This window comes from Pelecanus crispus, chromosome 22 (genome assembly GCF_030463565.1).
Source record: "Pelecanus crispus isolate bPelCri1 chromosome 22, bPelCri1.pri, whole genome shotgun sequence".
Taxonomy (NCBI): domain Eukaryota; kingdom Metazoa; phylum Chordata; class Aves; order Pelecaniformes; family Pelecanidae; genus Pelecanus; species Pelecanus crispus.
The window spans coordinates 1817350-1843065 of record NC_134664.1 but is presented as its reverse complement, the minus strand read 5'-3'; the positions used below and the strand labels follow the sequence as shown (position 1 = coordinate 1843065).

At 54.1% G+C, this 25716-nt stretch overlaps 1 protein-coding gene across 2 annotated transcripts; it reads left to right on the top strand.

Moving 5' to 3' along the window:
- PI4KB (phosphatidylinositol 4-kinase beta) lies at positions 1 to 24624 on the top strand. Of its 2 annotated transcripts, XM_075724249.1 has the most exons (12): positions 1 to 188; positions 2866 to 3835; positions 14576 to 14620; positions 18964 to 19191; positions 19627 to 19854; positions 20064 to 20173; positions 20565 to 20669; positions 21367 to 21490; positions 21578 to 21843; positions 21998 to 22130; positions 22446 to 22566; positions 23688 to 24624. In XM_075724249.1, exons 1-12 carry the CDS (start codon positions 61 to 63, stop codon positions 23867 to 23869), a joined length of 2640 nt encoding a protein of 879 aa, XP_075580364.1. In that variant the 5' UTR covers positions 1 to 60; the 3' UTR covers positions 23870 to 24624. The 2 variants fall into 2 exon arrangements, with proteins under 2 accessions (XP_075580364.1, XP_075580365.1); XM_075724250.1 differs by lacking the exon at positions 14576 to 14620.
- Positions 24625 to 25716: the final 1092 nt, after the last annotated feature.

The following is a 25716-nucleotide window of genomic DNA, read 5'->3' as shown; positions in this document are numbered from 1 at the left end:
ACCGATTTCAGGGCTGTTCCACCAGAGAGAAACTTGGCCCGTTATGGCTGTGGGTGGAGGATGAACCACATGAATTCAGCTCAGCCTGTTTTCCAGACTGGATTGCTTCATTGTGTGCAGCTGATGGGGTTTTTATCCCTGTTGAGACCAGCGATTTGGACTAGGGGAGTTATGCTGAGCCTCGAGAGGTAAATAGTATGTTGTGATACGTTTAACAAATGGTGATGTGAATCACAGAAAAATGCAGAGAGGTGCAGGAGGCAGGGAATGAATTCCCTCGCTGGGATTTTAGGGAGCCCTAGGAGTGGAGACGTGTCCTTGGCGGGCTCCGAACGGCCCCGTTGCTGGGATGTCACCGAAGAAGGCGGCTGTGTAAGTGTCGGGGTGGGCTGAAGAGCAAAATAGTAATAATAAAAAAAAAAAAAAAAAAAAAAAGCAATGCATAGATTTCAAAGCCGTGCCTGTGGTGCAGAAGTAACCGTGCAGGCCCGTGGGTGGATTTATCTTGCGCAGTTCCTTAATCCAAGTTTAACCCACTCAGCAGTTGCGAGCTCTGGCCGGCCGTCTCCTCTCCGGTGCAGAGCGCAGGGCCCCTCCGGGCCTGGCCGGCTGGGTGAAGGTGGCAAAAAGCTCAAAAAGAGTTTGGGCTGGCCGCAGGGGTGGCTCTGCTTGCGGTGACTGCCGTGCGACGCGGGCACCTTGGAGTCATCGGGATACCTTGCGTGAGTAGGTCAGGTCGGATCCAGCCTCTCCTGCGGACGTGCAGCCAGTTTAAGGTCCAGAATTTCAGTGCGTGCTGTCATGCTGCACCAGGTTTCCCCTGTGTGCCCCGTGTTTACGGGGAGGGAGGTTTAACGGGATCCTACGTGCTTTTTCTCCCTCTACAGCCTGGCAAGGTGGACGTCGGAGGCAATTCCCTGTATCGGATAAACCAGTCAGGGCTGGGAAAGCCCTCTGCGGGCGACCGAGCCACTCGGGATCGCAGGTACTTCTGCGCCCGGCATGTGGCCGCAGAGCTATGTTTGGAACTCTGGCAGATGCCACCACTAAATTTTTTTATTCTTCATCAGTTTGTCGTCCTGGTTGTCTTGATGCGAACGTTTGAAGGACCCCAGAAGTGCTGGCGTGAGCAGAGCTCTGGTCAACTCTTCCTTTGACCCGGCTCCGCTTCGTGCATCTTCAAATCCTGCCTTGCCGAGTTATGCCAAAGGATCTCCTTTTTGCCAGCGTGGTGTTAATTTAAAAATTAGATCATTTGGGCTTTCGTGGGGCAAGGCTGGGCTCACGAAGAAGGAAAAACAACTTCCTTCAGCTTGCAGGGCCTTTAGGATCTAATGACCACAAATATTTGAAGCATGCGGGATTTGTACCGAAGGGAATGGCAAGCACAGAGGAAAACGTTGTGTGTTGCTGCCGTGCGGACGGGGTGAAAGATGCTATTCATATCAGTTCAGACTGCTGAACTTTGGTCAGGGTTTTTTCACCTCGTAGTTAGAGCTTAAGTGCTTTGAAAACAAGAGGAGGAAACCGGTCTCTGGGAAGCGGTGCTCGCATCTGGACACACCGACCTCGTTTTTACTCACTTGGAATATTTAGAAAGAAACACTGTGGGTTTCCTCACTCCTTTCTCCAGTGTCAGGAGCTGCAATCACTTGTAAAAATAAACAGCTAAAACAAGGTCATTAAATTGGCGGGGAAATACCTCATTGCAAGAACCCACTGGCGCAGCTTCTGTGGTCAAAACGAGGGCTGGGGGTCGTTGGGGGAACAGACAGGCAGAAAATGGTTCAGTGAACTTCTTTTTCGAAGACAGTAATTTTTTCCACCGTGCTGGACGTGAAAAGCAGGAGGGAATTGGCAATCTGCTTGCAGTGCTTAACATTTGTAAAAGGCATTGTGCCCTTCTGCTGATCACGAGCTGTCTTGTTGTAGCGTATAAGCGATAAAGGGAAGCAGTCAGAGCCGCAGTAATGATGTTAGATTGAATAGAGTGCCTTATTTTATTTTTAGAGGACGATTTCACTTGGCACTGGCCGCCTTTATTCTTGCTGGTTATCCGTAGAGATGCACCACTGCTCTTTTTATCAAGATGGAGAAGCAGGAAGTGTGTTCAATCCCTCATTTATCTTATTTTTAAAACATAATTAAGTGCTAATCATTGGCGAGGGTACATAATCTGGGCGTTGCTGTCTGGACTTTGAAAACAGGGACCTTGTTGCAACGAACATGGTTCTTGCTCCGGCTCTCTGCTCGCCCATCGCCCAGTACTGGCAGGGGATTTCACCATCAAAGCGCCGCGTACCGCTGTCACCCTCGGTCCCAGAGGGAGGTTAAATGAGCAAAAGCTGAGCATGGGGGAGAAACTTCATCTTCTCTAGCGAGAAGCAGAGCCGCTGGGTCCACCCAGCCTGTGGCCCTCTAATCCGAAGCGTTGCAGAATGCCTTTGGGGTGGAGAGCGTAAAGCAACCTGGTTATTTTTTTTTTTTCCCCCCCTCTCTTTCTCATTTTAGCTTGCTCAATTTTTTTATCGTCATGGTAACGGGGAAATTTTGTGTAATGGCTGATAGATGCTTACAGCTCTCTTTCAAGTCTGAGTGGAAGGGACACCAAGAAGACTTTTAAAACCCAACGTGACCAGCTCGGTGTTACGCTGGCCTGGCTTAACGTTGCGTGCGTTGGCTTGGGGCTCCTTCCCTCTCTAGACACAGGCTTTTAGAAGAGGTTTGCACCAAACCTCATCTCAGCTCTCGGTTTCCCTGGAGGTATATCCCAATGTGGATTCCTGTTTTCCCACCTGAAGCTGGAAGCAGGTCTCCTCTGCAGATCGTGTCCCTGACACTTTTTTTGTCTTGTTTTCTTTTCAGCTTTGAAGTGTGCAGACCCACCACTGCTATGGGAGACTCTGTTGTAGACCCAGCCCGAGGGACAGGCTTGGACCAGACGCCCGGCTCAGCGCCCCAAGGGAATGGTGGGACGTCTCTCAGCGTCATCACGGAAGGTGTCGGGGAGCTGGCGGTCATCGACCCCGAGGTGGCGAAGAAAGCCTGCGAAGAGGTCCTGGAGAAGGTCAAGTTGATGCACGGCGTCTCCTCCGACAGCTTAACAAAACCGGCTGATGGCAGCGAGGCAGAGCGTGCCCCACGGACCACGGTGGACTTGGCCAATGGAGACATTGTGGAGGGCTGTGAAATCAAGTGCTTGGACGATCCGCCTGGCACGGCCTCTAAAATCCAGGAGGAGGACGAGACCATGGCCAACACGGTGAAAACCGCCCGGAAGCGGCAGAAGAATAACTCTGCTAAGCAGTCCTGGCTCCTCCGGCTCTTTGAATCCAAACTCTTTGATATCTCCATGGCCATTTCATACTTGTACAATTCAAAGGAACCTGGTGTGCAGGCTTACATTGGGAATAGGTTGTTCTGCTTTAGGAACGAAGAAGTGGACTTCTACCTGCCACAGCTGCTGAATATGTACATTCACATGGACGAGGACGTGGGAGATGCGATCAAGCCCTACATCGTGCACCGCTGCCGGCAGAGCATCAACTTCTCCCTGCAGTGTGCCCTGCTGCTGGGTGCCTACTCCTCGGACATGCACATCTCTACTCAGCGACACTCCCGTGGGACCAAGCTGCGGAAACTCATCCTCTCGGATGAGTTGAAGCCAGCTTACAAGAAGAGGGAGCTGCCATCGCTGAGCCCAGCACCCGATATGGGGCTGTCTCCTTCCAAAAGGACTCACCAGAGGTCCAAGTCGGACGCCACCGTTACCATCAGCCTGAGCAGCAATCTGAAGCGCACAGCCAGCAATCCCAAAGTCGAGAGCGAGGAGGAGGTAATGTTGGGGCTCTCCAAGGCTCAGCCTGCCTGGGAAGGGATGCCCCCAGGGCCGTGCTCGTGCGGTTGGTTCTCATCTCATAGCTCCTCCTTTACCGCAGAGTTTTTTTTTATCCTAGTTGCTGCAAGTGATTGAAATTTTGATTCCTGTGTCTCTAAGCAAACTGACATTCGCTGGTGGGTCACACTTGAGGATGCTGGGGCTCCAGACGGGGAATTTTCTTGGTGTGGGGGGAAAGGAGGATATTAGACGGCTTCAAGATAAGGCAGAAAGCTATGTCAGGAGGACTGAGTCGCTTCCTATGCTGCTGAATTCCCACACGATTTGGGCAGCTTGGCCGGTGTCTCTGTTTTGCGATCTGCAGCCATCTGATCGCTGTTGGAAATCTGATTTTCTCCTTGTCCTGACTTGTTCAGATTTAGCAACGATGAGGTTTATTTGCAGGCAGAAAAGGCCCTGGGCAGCTGAGAACTGGGAGCAGGAGGAGAGCAGATCAACACATCAGCTCCACTGTCCCGGTGCCCTGGCCAAAATGAGCCTCTGGTGCGCGCACCCTTCTGGCTGTAGGGCCGGGAGCTGCAGCTGTGGGGTTTGTCTGTGGCTGCTGCCCTGTGCCGAGCTCTCCTTTGGATTTCTGTCTTCTTTTCGCAGCTCCAAGACAGTGGAAAGCCAGGCTTTCCCTGCTGGAGGGGCTGGGCTGTGCGGAGGGGATGCTTCCAGTTTCCAGGGTTGGGCACTAATGTGGTTTAATGCCAAAGCAAATGGCAATTAAATAGGTGAACTCGGGCGTTATGCATGTTACGTGCCTTCCAAACCCAAATAGCTCCTGTGGGCTCTGTGGCGTTTATTTTTAAGTGTCGAAAAGTTAGCAGCACAAAGTTGCTCTGGCTTTGGTGCTGAGCTGCTGTATCGGTGCACGCTGCGAGATGCTGTATGTGCTCACTGGAGAGTGAATGTTTTTGCTTGAGCAGGATTTCTCCCAAAGAAAATGCAGATTATTCATTTCACACACCTGCTGACACAGAGACTTATGGAGCAAAAGGATGAGCAGCATCCTTGGTAGCGGGGACGCAAGGCTGGAGGGAAAAGAGCTGGAAACAGGAATTTTTTATTTTGCTGCTTTGTTTTGAAGGGCTGATGGTTTTTGGCGTGAGCAGCAGCCTGAGATGGTGAGAAACGCAGGGCTGAGATGAGGATGCCGAGTGGGTGAGGAGGGCGGAGGAGGTGAGCTGGTGCTAAATGCAGATTTTGCAAGCGGTGCTAACCAAATTGGAGAAAAGCAATGCCTCTTCCCCTTCCCTGACTCAAGAAGTTGAAATACTCCCCCGGGGAGGTGGTTCACCTCTCCAGCGGGGATGGCTCGGCACGCTGGGAAACGGCTCGTGAAACCGCGGTACCAAAGGTCCGGTCCCGGCGAGGCTTCGGCAGCCGTTCAGATCAGCCAGACTCCATGCAGCTCCTTTTCTGGGTTATCCCGGTGCCTCGTGTGGATGAGACCTTGAAAGCCGACTTCCCCGTGGCTCTGTCTAGACATTCGAGATCTCGTGACCGTTTTCGTAACGGTGGAGTATGTCTTGGCTTTCCTGCCTTGCCTGAGATTCCCCCTTCCCTTCGGCTGGGTTGTAAATCGTTGGAAGGGGCTGCGTGGTCTCCTGCCTGATCGCCAGACTTGGGGAAGGCTCCTTTGGATAAGGATTTGAAGGAGGTTTCGGAGGCATGAAGCGGCAGTCATCCGGGCTGGTTTCAAGTTAAAACCACCCTGTCCCACTCCCTGCAGTTCTCGGGCAAAAACCCAGCTGTGAGCTGGGGTCGCGGCATTTGCCGATGGGTAAATGAATCTTTCATGTCTGCCCGTCGGCTGCTTGGTGGAAAACAACCGGCTGATGGAGAGCAGGACGTGCTGAGGTCTCCCTGCTCACACTGGCTGCAGCTGCTTGAATAATGGAAAAGGAAGCTTTGCATAAATGATAGATGAAAGCAGTGCTGCGAAGAGTTTCTCTTGGCAATGTTTGAAACGTATTTTGATCCAGAGGCCGGGCAAAGTGTTTAAACGGTGCACAGCAATAGGGATACTCAAGGCGCCGTAAGAACTTTCCTGGCCTCCAAATATCCCCACCAGCTTCCTGGACCTGTATTATTTTAAGCGCTGAATGTTATTGCCTCCTGTTTGAAACCAGCAATGCCTGGAGCTGGCCAGGTGGTGGTGGGGCTGGGCAGGTCTGGCATAAATTCCAGCAAATTCTGGAATTCACTACTTTAAGCTACTTTATACAAGTTAGTTTTCCCTTGGTCCAGGAAACCAGCAAATGCCGGAATTGTGTTGCGTGGGGACCAGCCCTTAGCTCGTTCCCAGACTTTCTTAAGCTAGAGATTTTATGGCAGTAAAATCTCATGTGTGCTCATCTGGGAGTTACTTTATGCTGCTGCGTCTCTGCTGCCAGCGTCCGCACCGTCGAGCCATGGGTCGGGAACCCACTTCTGCTGTGCCTCCTGAGAAAATTCTGTTTCTCTCTTTGCACAAAGTTGCAAAACTCGAATGTAAAAGCAAGAAGAAGTCATTTGTCAGGATTCAGGAAGGCTGCAATGCCTGAATCTCCTTATGGGGCACTGCCTGCAAGGTCTGGTCTTGCACTGGCTTCAGCCTGCACTCATCTAGTGTTCAGCTCTGCCTCTCTCTTTCCAACGTTTAAAAAAAAAAAAAGCCAGCTACAACACAGCCTGGGGTAAAACATGACATTTCTTCAGCTGTCTGTATTGCTAATGCCGCGTTTCTCTGCGCTGCGAACGTGGAGGTGGTGCACGAACATGGGTCGTTCGTTGTCTGCTGCAGATGGAGTCAGATCAGCCGGGTCCAGGGGGACGGTCCCGCAGGAGGAGAGGAGCGGAGGATGGAGAAGGGGCTTTGCGGAGGAGTTGGCTGTTTCTGATCTGTGACCGGAGGCTGTTGAAGAGCAGGAGAAATGGAGTAAACTCTGTCTGGAAGAGCTGTGGGGAGGAAAAGCTGAAGCGTTGGGCTGGTGCCTTTGCAGGTGGGCATAGATCTGAAATACAAGCCCTAGAGGACAGGGCTGGAGGCAGGAGGTGCAGGGAGAGGCGAGGTGCAGAGAAGGCAGGTATGTCACACCCCCCTGAAAGACCCTTGTGGAAGCGTCCTGCAAACTGCCCACGCTGGAGGCTTTGCAGCCTGCTGCAGGACTTATATCCAGGCTTTTTCCCGCTGAGGGTTTCCCACACCCAGGCTTCGTCTCCCCTTTGTTACCGGAGCCCGAAGCCGCTTTTTAGCTCTACTAAGGAGGTGGTGGCACCGTATTCCCTGCTCTGCAGCATCCCTCTGTGCCTGGCTGGGTTATTTTCCTGTCAGTCTTCTCTCCGCTGAACAGTTTTGGGGTAATTGTCCCATCTCCCATCAATCTTCTCTCCACTGAACAATTCTGGCCTCTTCTACATTTCCTGTAGGTCACCGATTCTAGACCTCTAGGTTTTTATTCCTCCGCTGGACCTTTGCCCATTGCTCCACATCTTCCTTGAAGCACAGTGCCAGGTCCTGCCTGTTTCTAGGCTCTTAAAGGTGCCTCTGTCCTTTGCTGCCGGTCCTCTGTGAGGGCGTCCGATACCTCCTGTTCCCGGATTAGCTGAGTCAGACCCAAAGCGGGTATTAATGCTACTTAAGAAAAAGAAAGTCTGCCTTGGTTTTAGAGCATGGTGGGGGACTGCTCTTAGCAAAGTCAGTCGTCGCCCCTGGGGTGAATCTGTCCTTTCCCCCCGCAGTTGCCTGCAGCTGTGGCACTTTGTTTCCAGACAATAATTCTTCTCGCTGAGGTCTTTATGTGCCAGTTGTCACTTCGTGCTGCATAACCACTGTAAGATCGGGCAGGAGAGGTTTTATTTCAAGTGCTGTTTACGCTGTGGGTTTTTAATCCTCACCGGGTTATGCGTCCGTAACATAATTCCAGGATATGGTTCTAATGGTGTGAATTTATTTTGCATTTGTTACTTTTCAATTAATACAAAGGCATGTGAAGGAAAAGCCGCAAGCTCGAAACTCATATCATCTTGCATCCCTCCTGTTCGAGGTGGATGGACTCAGCCTTTCTTCCAGCCCTGGTTTCCAGGGTGGTGGTTCGATTTTGCCGGAGTCCAGGTTCGTCCTGTTCTCCGATCCATTTACAGACAAAGGGTGGATTAAATGTGCTGGGGCTGCTCGGCATTGAATTTTCTAACTGAGCAACCTGAGACCTGGAGGGGAGGAATGTGCTGTAACTTGATGCTGGTGCTGGAAACCAGGGCAGCACTGGTAAGGGTTTCATTGTAGGAGATGCTCTGAGATGTCGTGGTTGGGTGTCTTTGGCTGTTGCCATCCTCCGGGATGCCAGAAGGCGGACAGACCGTGGCTGGGATCCCCGTGCTGCAGACGTGGCACAGGTTGCTGTCTCAGCGCTGTGCAGTGGGGATGCTTTACTTCTCTCTTGCCTGTTTAAACATTAAACCTCTAAGACGGGTCCCTTGCTGTCTGCAGCACGGGCCAGTCCTGCCGGTGCCTTCAGTCACGCAGCAGTGCTGTTAAGTCGGTCGCGCTGGGCAGAAACGTGGTGGAGTTGGGCTGGGTGGCTGGTGAAACCTCGCTGGGGTGGAAGCTGGCCGTGGGTGGGACGTCGTGTCTGGCTCCCCGGGGTCTTGGCAGGACTGCAGGCAGCAACCTGGAAGCAAAACCTCACCCGGCGCAGAGCAGCTGCTTAAACTTTAGTAAAACCGTTTGTGGCTGGGCCAGGCTACTAGAAACATCTCGAGCTGACCTAGAAGTACCTGTTGGGGTGAGGGAGAGCTGAACTTGGAACAGAGAAAGTCATCTTGCTCTCTGATCGCCTTCATTTTACCTAGCTCTACAAAACTCAAGCCTTGCTGGCTTTGGGGTGGTTGTTTTTTAACGATGCCTCCTCCGTAAACCCGACAGGATTTGCTGTAAAGCTGCAGCGAGTCCTCGCCACCATCCGTGCCGGGGGATTTTTTTCACAAGCAGGTTGTGCTGCCTTTGCAGCATGCAAATGCTTTTGCCTCGGTTCCTCCTCGGCAGGCGCTGAGCGGCGGCAGCAGCACCTTCACCGCTCCCCGGTTCCCCGCTCTCATCTCCCCCTCTCTAAGGATGGACGAGGACCCCCCGGGGCAGGGGGGGCTGAATTGGCGTTTTCAGGGATGAATGTGCCCGGGATGCGCTGCTGCTCTGCTGCACCCCTTCGTGTTTCTCATAGGGCTGTTGCTTTTGGAAAACGCTTTTCAAAGATGAAACCCCACGGCTCCAAGTTAAAGCTGAGGCTGGCTCTGGGCTATTTCACTCCCCGGTTTTCCTGTCTGGCAGGCTGGGGTTTGCACCATTCACTGATACTCAGCCCTTTATCTCTCTGCGAGCAGTGCTCCACAATTTGACCCTGGCGTCCCTGCCAGCGTGGCAGGGTGCAGCGCTGACAGTGCGGAGAAAGCCAGGACTGTGATGGCGAGTCCTGGAGTTTAAGTAGTTTTAACATCAGGGCAGATGCGCTGAAGTTTATAGCTGAGAGCCTGCACCTGGGTGAAACGGGGAGGATGCTCCCTGTGCCACCCTCTGCCTCCCACCAGCATTTTAACACCCAAAGCCTCAGGTGGGAAGAATAAATCACGCTGACTGCCTGGAGAGGAGTGGTTCATCTCTCAGATCCCTTCAGGAGCTAAGATCAAGGTTCAAAATATGTAGAGCAGGGAGGGAAAAACAGGTGGGTTGTTTTTTTTTTTTTTGTGGGGTTTTTTTTTTGACCAACTGGATTGAAACCAGCTATACTGAAATGAGAACGGCTTGCTTTAGCTCTGACACCCTGCTCGGAGCTGGGCTGATGATGGAGAGAGCTCGGTAGACTTGCATCTCTGTGCAAACAGAAATGTTTGGCTGAACCGGTTCCACTAGTCAAGTACAAAAATTTTAATTAGAAAACTGGAATAATCAGTTAAGAATCTAGGCTGGCTGCCGGCAAGGGAGCGCTGGCAACGACAGCTTCTTAAATGCCAGCTCCTCGCTGTTCACTCGGGGCCATTGCGCGTGGGTGGGTGGTGGAGGAAGAGCAAAGCTTTCACGCGACGCGAGCACTGCCCACGGTGTGGGGTTGGTTTTTTTTTTTAACAGCAGCATCAGCGTTATCTTGAGAAATGGCAGCGAGGGTTTATATGCAAATCTGTTTACGTCTGCATTTCTGCACAGATTTGCGTGCGCGCTCACAGGCGACTTCTGGATTTGAAAGCTGCTTTTTAGCCCACGTCCCTGCCCTGTCTTTGCCAGTCGGGGTGTGAAGGAGCGTTGGCCTTCTACCTCCGCAGCTGCGTCTTCAGCAACGCTGGCAAAGGTGCTTTTTCTGGTAGAGCTTGTTTCCCTGCTGCGATAAGAGCAGCGCGGCTACCAGAGAATCACTTTCGATGCTGTTGTGGCACATCGCTGCAAGGGCGGCACTGCCGGGTGTGCCGTGGTCCCACGGACAGGTCCAAGTTGGGAGGCTTTGCATCTTTTCTGCATCGTCCCTTTGGATTTGGTAGGGTATCCCTCTGCCTGCCAGGTTTCTGCTTGACCATGGTGACAGCAGTCACTCGAGCTGCAAAGTCTGACTCCTCCAGGCATCCTGGTTTGATGTCTTTTCACTAAAACTTCTACATTTCCCCATAATACAAGCAGTGTTGGTGAGGCGTTTGCATCTCAAGAGCTGTCTTGGTTTTAAATTATTTTTTTAAGATATAAAGCACTGCCATCCATAATATCTGCTTTAGTTTTATAACAGGTAGGAAAAATCCTTCTGCGAAGGATTTGCGGAAGCGAAAGCAATGCTGGGGCCAAGGCATGCCGAGCTCGCTGTCGAGTGCTTTACAGAGAGATGAAGTTATTTTTATCAGTACGTCGGTATGTGTTTACCAGGTAGAAACTTGTGCTGGTTCCTACACCTTAGAAAGACCAACAATTTTAGCCTTAAAACCCCAAAGCGAGCCCTGGAGGGATGGTGGCTGTGGATGAGCCTTGTCCCAAGCACAGGGCGGAGTGACGGGTAAAGGGGAGAGAGCCGGCGACGGCCACAGCTGCCCGTAAACACCGCTTTGCACCTACATTTCAGCTGAGACCAGGATATTCAACGTTCAGGGCTTCTTGTTTCCTGAGTGACAGATCTGGAAGCTTGCCCGCGCTTGGCAAACGGCTCATCCATATGTCGAGTTTGCAAGGGAGAGGAGTCGTGCTGCTGGCACCCTTTGAATGTGGTTCATTTTCCCGCTCCTTCCAGCCCGGTTTCCCAGGGAAATGAGTCTCGTGCGATCCTTGTCTCCTGCAGCAGGAACTTTTTGAAGCATCAACCAAATGCTGCAGAGAGGAGAAGCCAGAAACGTGCCGAATTTCTTTACGTTTTGCCGAATCGCCTGCTTTGCAGAGGTTTGTGCCCCTTGCTGATGCCAGCAAGCGTGCCCCACGCCGAAGCAGCCCCCCGGGTCCCCGGCAAGGGGACACGCGAGGTGTCGAGGTGTCACAGGAAGCTTTGGGGTGGCTGGAGCTGTTGTAGGGGGAGGAAGGTTTGAGGGATGTCGGATGCATCTGGAGGAACCCAGACTTTGCTAGGTCTGCTCGCACAATGAGCTGTGTTCCCTATTGCACTTTTTTTTTGACAGTTTGCTGGCTGGCTGCCGTAAAACTACCTGACCTCACTGGGGAAATCGTCAGATATTGAATAGACACCCCAAAAATACCTTTCCTTGGGTGGCCAGGGGGTCCGGCTACCCCGCTGTGTCCTGGGGCAGAGCCGTGCTGCGATGAACACGGGGGAACAGGGAGTGACCGAGCCCTTGGGGGCTGCAGTGGGTCCTTCTGCAGCCGTGTCCTTTGGGTGAAGCGGGTGCGTTCAGGCCAAGCTCGGCCCCAGCTTTACCTGTCCTTGCAGCTCGTCGCCCAAACTTTGGAGTTGGGGATCGAAGCTGCCCGTGAAATGACGTTGCTGGAAGCGCAGGCGGGTGGGGAGGAACCGGCTCCGAACATGTCCAGAGCTGCTGAGATTATGCCAGAGGGTTAGACGCTAAGCAAAAAAATAAAATGCACTTAATTGCCCTTCCAAGTTCGTTATTCCTGTTCTCCAGATCCAGGCCTTGTGCTGCAGGCAGGTTTTGTCGCTCGCGCCTGGCATGGCAAGCAGGTGATTTGGGCTGCAGCAGATACCGGAGCTTGTGCCGCCTTCCCAGAGGAGGGTAAAAAGCCGAGGTCTCGGCCATGCTCAGTCCGGGGAGCAGCTTAAAGACAGACCCGGAGCTGAACCTTGGAGGAACTCGCCTTACCCCACGCCGAAGCCGGCTCTGACTCATTTTCTACGTGATGTTGCAAACCCGTGTTGCATCAGCGCGAGGCTGATGGGGCTCCTGGCAGCTCTGTGCAACACGCCCCTGGTTTTGGCAGCTGTGTGTTGCACCACAGCCGGGAGAAATCGGCGAAATCCTGGTGTGGGTAACCTCTGGAGATCAGAGTCCCTATTGATACGGGCACCTTTGGTGGGTTTTGCGCTCAGGTAAGCTGGAAGCTGCCTGGTTCAGCTTAGAAACTGCCAACGCTGTGGGTTGTCTTCAGGAAAATCAAAGCTTTAACAGGTTGAGCTGTGGGTTTGCCTGCAGAGTTTGGATACAGCAGCGGGACCCCCGGCTTTCTTGCTCCGTGATGATTCACGCCAGCGTTCCCGTCTCCACGGGGAGGCTGTTGCAGGTGCTGCCCCGAGCACGGCTCTTTTGCTCTAGCGTCGCAGGGGAGGTTTTTTTGTATGCTTCGCAAGCTGGATAATTACCTCCTTGTTTGAAGGTAGACCCTTCATTTAGATGTGTTAATGCACTGACACCTCTTAAATCCACCGAAGGGCTTTGGTTTAATGGCAGGTTTTGCTGAGCTGCATGATGCCTGTGTGGGGGCTTGTCTCCAGCTCCTGTAGTCAACGGTTGCAATTTTCAGAGCTGGCATGTTTTTATAAATTTGGTAAATCACTTCTTAAAGGTTTCCAGTGGGATCAAAGTCCTAATGGCATTGCAGGTGCTGTGCGTGAAGCTGTTGGGGAGCAGAGGCTGTGCACAGCGAAGGAGAGGTTGCACGTGACCTCAGAAGCTGGGGGATTCAAAATACCCTCAGATGAAAATCGGGAGCTCGGGTCCTAAATCTGAGAGGAATTTGAAAACTGCCCTCAATCATTGCAATGTGGCGTGGCTTTAGCAGAATAGGCTCTGCTGGAAAATGCGGTGGGGACGGGGTCCGGCCCCGGCTTGGTGCGCGCCAGGGTCCCAGCTGCAGGAGCTGGGAGAAGAGCAGCCCGAAGCATCCATGAGATTTGCTTTACGGCAGCGGATGTGTGGATGCTCTGAGAAGAGGAACTTCTAAAATGGTGTTTATTGTAATGGGAGTTGAACCGGGCAAAGTGCCTCTGTTTTAGAGGTGGCAGCTCTTGTTCTGCCTACGAGCAAACATGGCAAGACGTTTCAGCTTACCTCCTGACGGCACCGTCCTACAGCCTGGTCCTGTTGCTGATCTCCTGGTTACAGATTTTTTTATTTACAACAAAACAGGGGAAACTCTGATCCTGAAATATCTCAATTTAAGATCCAGGAATGAGTCTGGTGCCCTGGAAGAAGGCAGCGACGTGAGCCCGTAGCAGCCTCTGGGCTCCAGATATTTTTTTTCTTGGTGAGCCTTGCGGGGTCTCGGCACTGTTAGGGTTTTTATGTGGTCACGTGGAAGCGATTAATTTAAATGCTCTTATTTTTTATGGTGAGACTGAGCCTGGTGGAATTAGTGTATCCCTGTAATTAACATACTAAATCCAGACCTGTTTGTTTCTTTTTGGGAAGTGAATTTTAAAACCTATTACGCACCAGTCTCAAGGGTGCGAAGCTCCGTTATTACCTCTTTTTGCATGAAAATAATGGCTTTATGGGCTGTAAGTGCGGTGCTGCAGAAATTGTGGAATCGCTGTTAGGGTGGATGCACAGGGTGGCTTTCGGTGGCTGCAGGAAAACGTGGTCGACGGCTTGTGCTCCTCCGCTGATTAATACTGTCTCATCAACTTGATCATGGAAATAGTTTAATTGACAAGATTTTTTTTTTTAATCTTTAGGAAAGGTTCCATAGGGTTAATTTTATCTGCTGAACTTAGAGTCTAAATTAGAGACGAAGGAGGAAAATGAAGTGGGTTTGTTGCTGGAGAGAGGCTGGTGTCGGGGCAGAGCTCGTGATGATCATGAGCATCCCTGCCTGCCGAGGCAGCTCCTGCCAGCTGATTTGAGCCAAGAAAGCCGGAGCTGAAACCTTGGTTACACTGCTGGGGCAGAAGAATATTTTAAAGGATGTAAATGGGGAAAATCTAAGGGAGTTCTATGGGCATTTAGTGATAGGATCTGCTCACGATGAGCCGTGAGCCCTGTGGGGATTTGGTACCACCACGCGTGGCCTTGGCCGCAGGAGGCTCTGGTTTAGATCCGTGAAATTGTTGCGTTACTCTGGAAGCATCACGTGCCGGTTTAGGTGCCGCTTCCTATCCAAGAGCAAAAGGCAGCAAAATTGTGATGGGGTGGGGAAAAAAAAAAATGAAATGAAAAGTGACGGTTATGAACCTGGAGCTAAACTACTGCTTTTTCTCCCCTTCTCCCTCCTTCCTCTCTCTCCTGTTAAACAAACACCGCCACCCAAACCCGCCAACAAACCCCCTTTCCTCCGTTTCCCAGGAGCTCTCCTCGAGTACGGAAAGTCTCGATAAGTCATTCTCTCCCGTAAGTGGCCCGTTTTGTTCCTGCGCCCGGGCTGCCTGCCTTCCCCGCGACAGCAGCATTTCCTCTCTGCCACGAAAATACTAAACCCCGGCCCCCGGCGATGCACCGCAAGCAGCTCTGGTCCCCAGCCGCCCCCCACAATGTCTGCACCGCTTGAGCCCCCGGCGGGGGCAAAGCCAGCACCCCCCCGGCACCGCGCCGGCCGCCCCGCGTGCCGCAGCAGCTGGGGTCGCAGCGGTGCCGGCTTCGTCGGAACGTTTCCTGCTTGTTCAGCGAAACGCTGGCGGAAACGGAGCTTTGGGCAAATTTGCTTGCACCGGTTTGGCTAAAATAAAGCAGAAAGCCCCGAGGGGCTGGGGGTGCCCTGGGTGCTCATTCCACCCCCCTCCCCCCGAAAAAAAAGGCAGTGGGGGAGAGAGAAACCCTCGTACCGCCACGGAACGGCGGAGGCAGGGGAGGGACTTGGCTGATGCTGCCGATTTCGGTCTGAGCAGTCGCTGACCTTTGCGTGGCGGCGTCCACACATGAAAGAGGAAATGCTGTTTCCTTGAATTTTACTTAAAAGTTCTCTGCCAGATGGGATTTAATTTGCTTTTTTCCACGAATCATTATTTTTCCCCCTTCTGTGTGTTCAACTTTGGTCTTTCAATCAAAACCCAGCATTTCCTTAATGGAGCGTTTTTCTTTCAAAATGAGCCCTTTTCACTTTTTTTTTTTTTAATCAATAGCATCTTCCTCATCTGTGTCATTTTCCTACCGGTGGGTGTGTGTTCTCCGTCTGGGATTCCCAGTGGGCATCCACACGTTGAATATGTAGTCCATGATCAAAACCACTTACCTGGGCAGCGGTGCTTGCGTAGCCCCCATCCTCCAGGATGGCGTTTATATGGTGAACTCCAGCCTTTTTAGCCTTTGTAAAGAGTTATTTGATGTCTGCCCAGCTCTCATCCTTCTGTGCCTTCAGAGGGAAAATTTTCACACCTTTCACACGTGGCACGGCGCAGGCAGGAGCGTTGGCTCTGCGGTCATTTACAGACACAGGGCACGAGGCTTTTACCCCTGAGCACACCCCCATGCAGATGACTCCTTTTATTTTTTACGAATCTCCAACTCCACTGTTCTTAAGAGGTGCAAGGGACGGTAGGATGCTCAGGCAGCCGTGGGTGCTGGCGGTTGGCTGGGAGGTAGGACACCAGGCTCCGAGTCCCAGTTTGCCACCCAAATTTACATTGCTTTATTTTTTTTCCCCCTCCTGCTCCTCCCAGCCAAGCAAAGGCAGCGACGTCTTCCTCCTGTGGCTTTTTGAGGCTTGGTGTCGGTAAAGCGCTTGCAGGCTCCTCAGTGCCAGGGTGTCGCAGGAGCGTCCTTCGCAGCCCCCCCGCCGCGGCGGTGCTTGTTGCCGTCACCTCATCCACCTTGACCGTGCCACCCCTCTCACCATCACCCGGAGCCAGGTGGTAGCGAGTGCCCGTTTGTCTCCCCTGGGGCAGGAGACCTTTTCTTCCAGGCTTTGCAGGTTGTTTATCCATGGCAGATGGTTATTGCAGCAGCTGGGGCTCTTTGCAAGCACGTATGCCAAATTTCTAAACCCGCTGCAGGCACCTCCGCCGAGCTGAACAGTCATGGCGTTTATAAATCTTGCCAGGAATCGGTTATCGGCGCTGATGCCGAAATCCTCGTGGCAGGCAGCTAAGCTAAAGGCACCAGGTAGCAGCTCTGCTCTGCATGGTGAGTAGTTTCCAACACTGAGTAGATCCAGGTGGGTCTCGCTCCTGTGGAGTGAGTGACTGTGGGCAGCAGAAATGGGGGCAGCCACGATTTTGCTGGATAAAACTGAAATGACAGATTGTGGTGGTTTCAGCAGAGGAGAGGTGGGATGTCAGGGTGAAGGTAGGTAGAACAGCAGAAAACACTTCGGCAGCCGAGGCTGGAAAGCATCCCAAATTACCCCCCCCTGGTTTTTGAGATGCTTAAACCTCACCCAGGCAAAATCACCCCGGCGTGATGGCTGCGCAGAGCTGGACCAGCCTTGCCCCTTCGCTGCGTCGTGATGCCTCCGGCACCGCTCCGAAGCTGTCGGCCGAAGCTGGATCTCCCTCCTTTGCCAGTCCTGTCACCAGGAACGGATCTGTGTTGTTGTCCCTGCCCAGTCCTGGGAAGCGGTTTGGATCCACGCGGGGAGAAGGATGTCCTGGAGCGTGTCTTCGCAAAACATAAACACAAAGCCCTGCCTAATTTAAGAGCAGGAATATTTTTTTTTTTCAAAGTGCTGCCAGTGAAATGTTTTGTTGTAGTAGAAAGTAAATGGTAGAAAGTAAATATTTATGTTGGCTCAGAGCAACAGAAGGATCCTTCGGGTGGTCAGATGAGGGAAGAGCATCTCCTGTCCTCCTCTCTCTGCTTGGCTTCGGGACCGTGATACTAAGGAGCCAGGGCAAAAGCAGCTCTCCACAGCCCAGCCTCAGCTTTCTGCAGCTCGTTGGGCAGGCTGGAGACAACATTTCCTGCGATGGCTCAGGCCAGGGACGGCCCCAGTTCAGCTGATGCCATTTTCCAAAGCAGCTTCTCCATAACAGGATGTGAAACTTCCCGTACCGAGTCCCCTGATAACGCTGAAGACTGGAGCAGCACTCGGTGGGATGCCTTTGGAGCGGGTCGGGATGGGGAGGACATTTCCCAGCTGCGCGTTTCTGGCTGGAGGAGCCAAGGCCTGAAGGTTTTCAACTGGAGCATGAACACTGGAGGTGCAGAACGGCTCACGGGGGCGGCGGGGTGCTCCCGGGTCAGCACGGCTTCGCTCCACTCGCTGCAAAACAGGGAGGAGATGGTTCAGGAGATGCTTTGGGATCCCTGGAGAAGGGATTTAAAAGCTGCCCGTGCTTGTGATAACACAGATCGATACAGGTCTGAGCCGGGAGGACTTTGCTCGTGGTCTGCTCCTGCACATGGGCACCTTCTCGCCTGGGCACCAAATTCCCATGCAGCGACTCTTTCATTAAATTATTTGGCTGAGACAAGTAAAGCACAGAGACCTCGGAGTGGGCCAGGGAGTACGGGGCTGTCTTGGTGACAGTACCGACTATGTGCCACACCTGGAAACCTGCATTGACCGGAGAGCAGAAAGTCCTTAGAGATGCAGGGACATCGCAGCCATTGGGGTTTGATGGAAGAGGCGTCAGAAAGAGCAGAGCTTCCTTTGAATATCATTCTGCTTTTTGCAGAAAATGAATTAAATGCAATCGAGCAAAACCATCCCGGAGGTCAAGGAAGCGCTGGAGTGCAGGGTGGGCTGGGTGGCAGGAGCTGAGGCAGAGCAGCATCCGGCCGGGACCAGGCGCTTTCCAACCCGTCAGGGGACGGAGCATCAGCTGGTGCAGGGTTTTAAATATTTATCCTCTGCCTGGTAGGTGAAAGTGATATCGCTGGCTTAGATGCTGTGCAAATGCGTCTTCCTGTCCCGAGGACGCCTCTGCTGCGCTCGCTAGCAAGGTGGGCAAGTGAGCACGGTGGAGGAAAGGACAGGAAGGATTTCTGGAAGGATTTTTGACGTGGACTACAGATACAAATGATTTCCCACCTGCCCTTTCCCAAAAAGGAACCACCAGACTGATCCTTCTCCTCTTTTTACCATCCCTTTATTTTGCTGTGCAGCCGTTTCCGGCTCTCCAACATTTTTCTTTGCTTCCTTTTCTCACGCTCCGTAGCTTTTTGCATGTGCATTTCCAGCATGATTGTACAGTGAACACTTTGCAAGTTTAATTCTGCATCTTAAATGGCAAAATCAGCTGCAATCGTTTGTTGATCTGATTTAAAAGCTTGAAAAAGTCGAGCCGAGAGCTTGGCTTAAGCTGCGGGGTGCGTGTGGGGGGGCTCCTGGGTCCAAGGGGTTCCTGAATCGCAGTTTGATCTTTGCAAAACGGTCAGATTGAGCCACAATCGAGGCTTCGGGGTGAGGATGCAACAGAAAAAGCAGTGCCGAGCCGGGGACGAGGCCGATTCGTGCTCCCTCTGCTGGCTGCGGGCTCCCGGGGATCCAGGGGCTTCTGGTAGGGCTGTCGGCTCCGGAGTGCCGGGGAGGAGGATTTCGGAACAGCCCAGTGGGAAGGAAAAGGTGCTTTGATCCTGCCCTGCTCTGCTTCCAGATGATGAGCCCGGCTCTCTGGTCATGGAAGCGTCACCCGAGAGCGGGGAAGAGGGTGGGATGGGAAGAGCCTCTTTCTCTAGCTGGAGTTTATCCCGGTGCTTTTAGACTGCAGAGCCGGATTGCAAAACTGCCGATGTCTTACCAACCTGCTGCCTTCATAACACTCTGCCTCCACCCTCCTTCCCTAAACCTTTTTTAGCCTGTCAGACTTGCTCCAGAGAGAGAATTCATCAAATCCCTGATCGCCATCGGGAAGCGCCTGGCCACCTTGCCGACCAAAGAGCAGAAGACCCAACGGCTCATTTCGGAGCTGTCGCTGCTGAACCACAAGCTGCCGGCGCGCGCCTGGCTCCCGACGGCTGGCTTCGACCATCACGTGGTGCGGGTGCCCCACACCCAGGCAGTCGTCCTCAACTCCAAGGACAAGGTACAAGGGCCGGAGAAGAGTTTTGCCTCGAAAGTCAGATTTTTGTCTTCAGCATGGCCCCTGTTTGGGCATTGAGCAAAAGAAATGCTTCACACATGTGCTGAGGGCATCTCCTGGGTCGCGAGGGTTGCATTACTGCTTCCAGGACTGGGAGCAATGGGGAGAGAGATCTGTGCAAGGCAGCTGGGAGGGGGAGAAATACCCCTGAGAGTAACCGGCCTCCGGAATGTGCACTGTAGCGGTCTCTGGGAGGTCCAGCCCTGCCCTGGGCACTGTTCTGCATCTACTGAAAAGCACGGCTTTGCCTCCGAAAACCGTATGCCAAAAAGAAAAAGCATACACCCCGCAAGAGCGGAGAGCATCGGGCTGCCTCCTGTAGCTGCCTGGCATGTGCAGCGACCATGCCCCGCTAACGCTTGGTTTTGCTTCCCCCAGGCTCCCTATTTAATCTACGTTGAAGTACTTGAATGTGACAATTTCGACACAGCGAATGTGCCCGCTCGGATCCCCGAGAACCGCATCCGGAGCACCCGCTCAGCCGAGAACCTCCCCGAGTGTGGGATCACGCACGAGCAGAGGACCAGCAGCTTCACCACTGTCCCCAACTACGACAATGACGACGAGGCGTGGTCCGTGGATGATATCGTGGAGCTGCAGGTGGAGGTGAGGCCGGGGATGCCAGGCAGGGTTTGGCCCTTGCTGGCGCTGCAAGATGCTGCCGGGACGCAGCGCAGCAGCATCGCAGGACGGGAAGGCCCTTCCAGGCGGCGGTGCCAGCCCAGCTCCTGCCTGGGAAGCAGCGTCCCTTTGGGATAGCAGACAAGCGTTCTGGTAGCCACTGCATCCCGCCTCTTGCACCTTTCCCCTCCCAGCTGCCAGAGATTCACACCAACAGCTGTGACAACATCTCCCAGTTCTCTGTGGACAGCATCACCAGCCAGGAGAGCAGGGAGCCCGTGTTCATCGCTGCTGGAGACATCAGGTGAGGCTGGCATGGCGAGAGCAGCCCAGGCAGTGGCTTTAGTGGGGTGGGTTATGCATTCAGATGTAAAAAGGGTGGGGTGCGAAATTTCTCTGCTAGATTCCCAGAGAAAAAAACATCCGCACAGGTTGAGGAGCGGCTGTGCAAACTCTGGGCAGTGGAGGTTTGTGAGAGCCCCAGAGGCATGTGAGAGACGCTTTGGGCTGGTACAGCCTCCCCTGCTCAGCCGCTGGCATCTTTCCTGCTGGCAAAGCGATGGCTGTGGCCTGGGTTTGGGGTGAATCCATGAGCTTTGTAAACCGCTTTGGATCGAAGAGGTGCTGGGTGTGCGTGGTGGTGGTACTTTCTCCCTCAACAACGGGTTTCGCTGCTTAACGGCTCCGTCTTGCAGGCGGCGGCTCTCGGAGCAGCTGGCGCACACCCCCACCTCCTTCAGGAGGGACCCCGAGGACCCGTCCGCTGTGGCTCTGAAGGAGCCCTGGCAGGAGAAAGTCAGGTAGGGCTGGAAGGGGCACGTGTGTGCTGGGTTGGTCTTGGCGCTGCAGGGACTTTGTACGTCCCGGAAGTCCAAGGAAGTCGCTCTGTAATTTGCCCAGTAAATAACCGTGGCCTTGACTTTAGGCCCTGCTCGTCCCCAGGGCGGGTGTGCTGAGCTGGGACGCGGGGAGGCGGAGGGCAGTGAGCAGCGGGTGTGCCAGAGGAGGGAGAAAATCCACGGCAGATTTGCTGCTCTTGGGTTAGGCTTTGAGGGGCTTTAACAGGTATTTGTAGGAATCCTTTATGTCAGGAGAGTTTGGCCTGTCCCAAAATAAACTCATTCCTGTTCCTGCTCTCAGAGTTGTATGTCCAGCCCCCAAATTTCTCCTTGAGCAGGAGAGCGAGCCCTCTGGGCTCTGTAAATTTGGGGGTAGTCTTGCCCACATTGTTCCAATGGAGGGGCTGGAGGGTTCAGGGAGTGTTAATTCCCTTCTGCTGTTCTTGGAGACAGCTTGTGGCTGAGGTAAGACTTGCACCGCAGTTTGGTGAGGGCTCGGTGTGCAGTTCTTGCAGCCCTGGAGCATATTCTGCCATAGTCCCAACTGCGCATTTCCAGAGGCTTTCCTTGCCCCCGAGCCCCTGATCGGAGACCTCCGGGCTGACTCACTGCCCACCCTCCCTTTCCTCGCGCTCCCATCCTTGCCCGTTCCCTGCAGGAGGATCCGGGAAGGGTCCCCCTATGGCCACCTGCCCTCCTGGCGCCTCCTTTCCGTCATCGTCAAGTGCGGGGACGACCTCCGGCAGGAGCTGCTCGCCTTCCAGGTCCTCAAGCAGCTGCAGGTGAGATGGGAGAGGGGCTGCCCATGGGGGCTACGGCCGTGTGGGGCCGCCCTGGATCCTGAGGGATTTTCTCGCTCTCTCCCACAGTCCATCTGGGAACAGGAGCGTGTCCCGCTCTGGATCAAGCCATACAAAATCCTCGTCATCTCCGCCGACAGCGGCATGATTGAGCCAGTCGTGAATGCTGTGTCCATCCACCAAATCAAGAAGCAATCCCTGCTTTCGCTGCTGGATTATTTCCTGCAAGAACATGGCAATTACAATACCGAATCCTTCCTGACGGCCCAGAGGAATTTTGTGCAGAGCTGTGCCGGTTACTGCCTGGTGTGCTACCTACTGCAGGTCAAGGACAGGTGGGTCCCCGTGCCGTAGCTGTGTCTTCTATCAGGATTCGTCATTTTGTCCCCAGGTACACCAGGGAATTCCTGGGAGCAGAGAGTGCTGCTGCTCCCGGGGCCGTGCACGCGCTTGCAGAGTTTAACGGAAAGTTTCTTCTCTGCCACACAGGCACAACGGCAACATCTTGCTCGATGCAGATGGACACATAATCCACATCGATTTTGGGTTCATCCTCTCCAGTTCCCCCAGGAATCTTGGCTTTGAGACGTCTGCCTTCAAACTCACCACGGAATTTGTGGATGTAAGTGAATGGATGACATGATGGCAAGGGGTGAGGGGTGATCTCACGGCATCAGGTGGCACGGTCAAACCTTGGCAGCTGGGTTGACACCCGTGGCGGTTCTTGGCCAGCTCTCAGCCGAGCTGCTCTTGGGACCCAGCTGATGAGCTGGAAGCTGAGGTGCTCTGTTTGCAGTGAGGGTTCACTCACAGAAGTGAAATTCCCTAAAAAACCCCATCGTGCCCCTCCTGTTGACAGCCCCTCTACTCGGAGCACGCTGTTGTCCTAAAGTTTCTCCATCCGCTGCCCTCCACCCACACATCCTCTCTCTTCTAGGTGATGGGCGGGTTGGACGGGGACATGTTCAACTACTACAAGATGCTGATGCTGCAGGGTCTCATCGCTGCCCGCAAGCACATGGATAAAGTTGTGCAGATCGTGGAGATCATGCAGCAAGGTACAGGATGCTGGAGGCCCCAGAGCCGGGTCTTGCCCCAGAGCCGCCACACGTGGGTCTGGGCTGCAGAGAGCATCGCCCAGAAATGGCTCGGTGATCCTTGGCGCGGGGAGGAAGGCTCATGGGGGTTTGGAGAGTGCCTGGAGAAGTCTCATACAGGGAGAGGCTCTGGGCAGCCCTGTTAGGGTCTGGGGTCTGCACAGGAGCTCCTGGCCCAGGGAAAGGGGCTGGGGGGATGCTGGATCCCGTGAGGCCGAGGGGTGCCTGCATCCACCCAGCTGTGTTGGAAGCGTGAGCACTGCGTGGATCAGAGTGGGTGGGTCCGAGCAGGGTGAGCGTCTCCTGGGGGGAGAGGGAGCGTCCCCTGACCCTCCTTTGCCTCTTGGATCTCATAGAATCATCGAATCATTGAGGTTGGAAAAGCCCTTTAAGATCATCCAGTCCAACCATTAACCTACACTGCCAAGTCCACACTAAACCAGTCAAGGGTAGACTAGACTCAACCATGTCCCAGAGTGCCACTCCTGCCCGTTTTTTGAATGCTTCCAGGGATGGGGACGCCACCACCTCTCTGGGCAGCCTGTTCCAATGCCTGACTACTCTTTCCATGAAGAAATTTTTCCTAATATCCAATTTAAACCTCCCCTGGCACAGCTTGAGCCCATTTCCTCTCGTCCTATCGCTAACTACGTGGGAGAAGAGCCCAGCACCCCCCTCCCTGCCCCCTCCTGTCAGGGAGTTGTAGAGAGCGATAAGGTCTCCCCTCAGCCTCTCGCATGGGTGTGGGGGTACCCGGGCTGTGCCGCAGAGCAGGAGAGGAGCGGAAACGTGCCTGTGGCGATGGCCGAGCACCGCTGTGCCCTGGGGAAGCCTAAAACACACCCAAGGGAAGGGGGTTGCTATTCCCTCAGGGTGGGAGCAGGCCCTAAGCACGGTGGTGTCCTCTGCGGCAGCAGGTCCTGGCTGACCCTGGCACCGCCTGGCAGCGCCAGGGGAAATCCCTGTGCCACAAACCAGCCTCGGAGCCAGCGCCATCGGACACGGCTGGAGGCCACCAAGCCCTTGGGCGCTGCGCTCGCCCCAGTCCCCCCGTGCCAAACCCTGTTCCTCCCTCCCCGCAGGGTCGCAGCTCCCCTGTTTCCACGGCTCATCCACCATCCGCAACCTGAAGGAGCGGTTCCACATGAACATGACAGAGGAGCAGCTGCAGCTGCTCATCGAGCAGATGGTGGACGGCAGCATGCGCTCCATCACCACCAAGCTCTACGACGGCTTCCAGTACCTCACCAACGGCATCATGTGATGGCCACGGGCTTCCCTCTCCCAGAACGGCTCCGTGCCCGCCACTGCGCCCGGCCCAGGCCTGAGCTTTGCCCCCTGGGGAAGAGGTCTCAGGCCTTGATGGTGAAAAGGCGGCCGAGTCTCAGCATCTGCCCAGGGCTGCTTTTTACCAAGACTCCTCAACAAAAATGAAACAAGGAAGGAAAAAAAAAAAAAACCAAACAAACCACACCCCACTCGTGAAAAATCAAAGCGAAATGCATCATGCAGTAACCGTTGCTGTCATGCGAGCGCAGGAGCCAGCAGCGGAAGGGTGAAAGCCAGCAAACGGCCTCGGGATGGGGCAGCAGGTAGCGCTCGGCCCTGGCGCTGCTGCCTCTTCCTCCCGGCAGTATTACGCCCATTGGTGTCCTGTGAACTCTCCCACAAGCTCATGAAATGTTTAGGACCTGGGGTCGGGCCTGGCCCCCCACCCTTTGGCATCTGCAGTGACTTGACCCTTTGCTGGTACCCCTGGAGGCAGCGGAGGTGACCCCTGCGGGCCCTTTCCCTGCATGTTCCCCCACTGTGGCCTCAGCGTTCCGCGCCTCCCGCCCTTGGCCTCATTCTTTGTTTCTCGCACCCCTTTTCCCCCTCTCCCCGCTGCCACTTTTTAATGAAAGCTGAAATTCCTCCTGTCGCACCCGGCGTAGGTCGCCGCTCCAGCACCGTCCCACAGCACCCACGGCTGGTTCGTCAAGGTTGGGTTTCCTGAGGCGGGTGTGCAGGGTTTTTTTGAGCGCCTTTTTTTTTTTTTTTTTTTTTTTTTTTTTTTTTTGACTCTGTTCCAGGAATTTGGGACTGTGAAGCCCCCCCACCCCCTTTGCAATAATTTCTGGCTGCTTTTCGTTGTCTTGAACGTTGGGCATGGCCGGATGGCTGTGGCTGGCGGGGGCAGTTCCCCCTCCTGTGGAGCTCTGGGGGGGGGGGTTGAGGAGCTGCTCCGGGGATGGGACCGGAGGGCAAGAAAGAGCCTGGTGCCTTCCAGGGGTGCCCCAAACCCGGCCCCAGCTCCCTCTTCCCCTCCTGGGACAGATGCAGGATGGGCAGAGCCAGCCCCAGGGGAAGGAAAAAAAAAAGAAAAGAAAAAAAAAAAAAAAAGGCAGCGCCAGAGTTTTAACCCCACAGGCACCTTGGGCTCTGGGGGGGGCCCTGCACTGCCCCCCCGCTTTGCTTTAAGAGCAGTGACCCCCTCCACTCCCCTGCACCCCACGTCCCCATCGCTCGGGGGTGACGCCTGCCAGCGCAGAGCTGTCCCCTCCCTTGTCCCCTCCGTCCCCTCCCTGGCTGTAGCTCCCGGTGCCTCCCCTCGCCCCGCGCGCTGGCCTGTAACCCCAGATGTCCTCGGTCTCTTTGTTTAGCACTAATTATTTGTCATGTTGATTATTTAGCATTAAAAAAACAAAAATTCTATTTTAAAATGCTGGCTACCAGTGGCCAGGAACCACCTGGGTGGGTTAATCAGGGATGGAGTGGGGGGGGGGGGGGTGTCCCCACGCCAAGGGCACCCTAAAACTGTGGTCACAGGCAATCACAGCCCTTGGGGGGGGTCCCCCACTCCAGCTTTGGGGGGGTGCAGAGCAGCCCACAGGCCTCTCTGGGCAAGCAGGGATTGGGGGGGGGGGGGGGGGCACTCAGCCCCTTCCCCCCCCATTTTTGGGACACAGGACCCCTCCCGGGACACACGCGGGGCCATGTAAGCAAGACAGGGCACAGCAGGGGTTAAACCACTAAAAGTTTAATTGCATTATTACTACAAGAATAAAGGATACCTGAGAGCCTCTCGCAGTGCCCGTAGTTTTAATGTAGCATAATCACAATCCCTAAAAA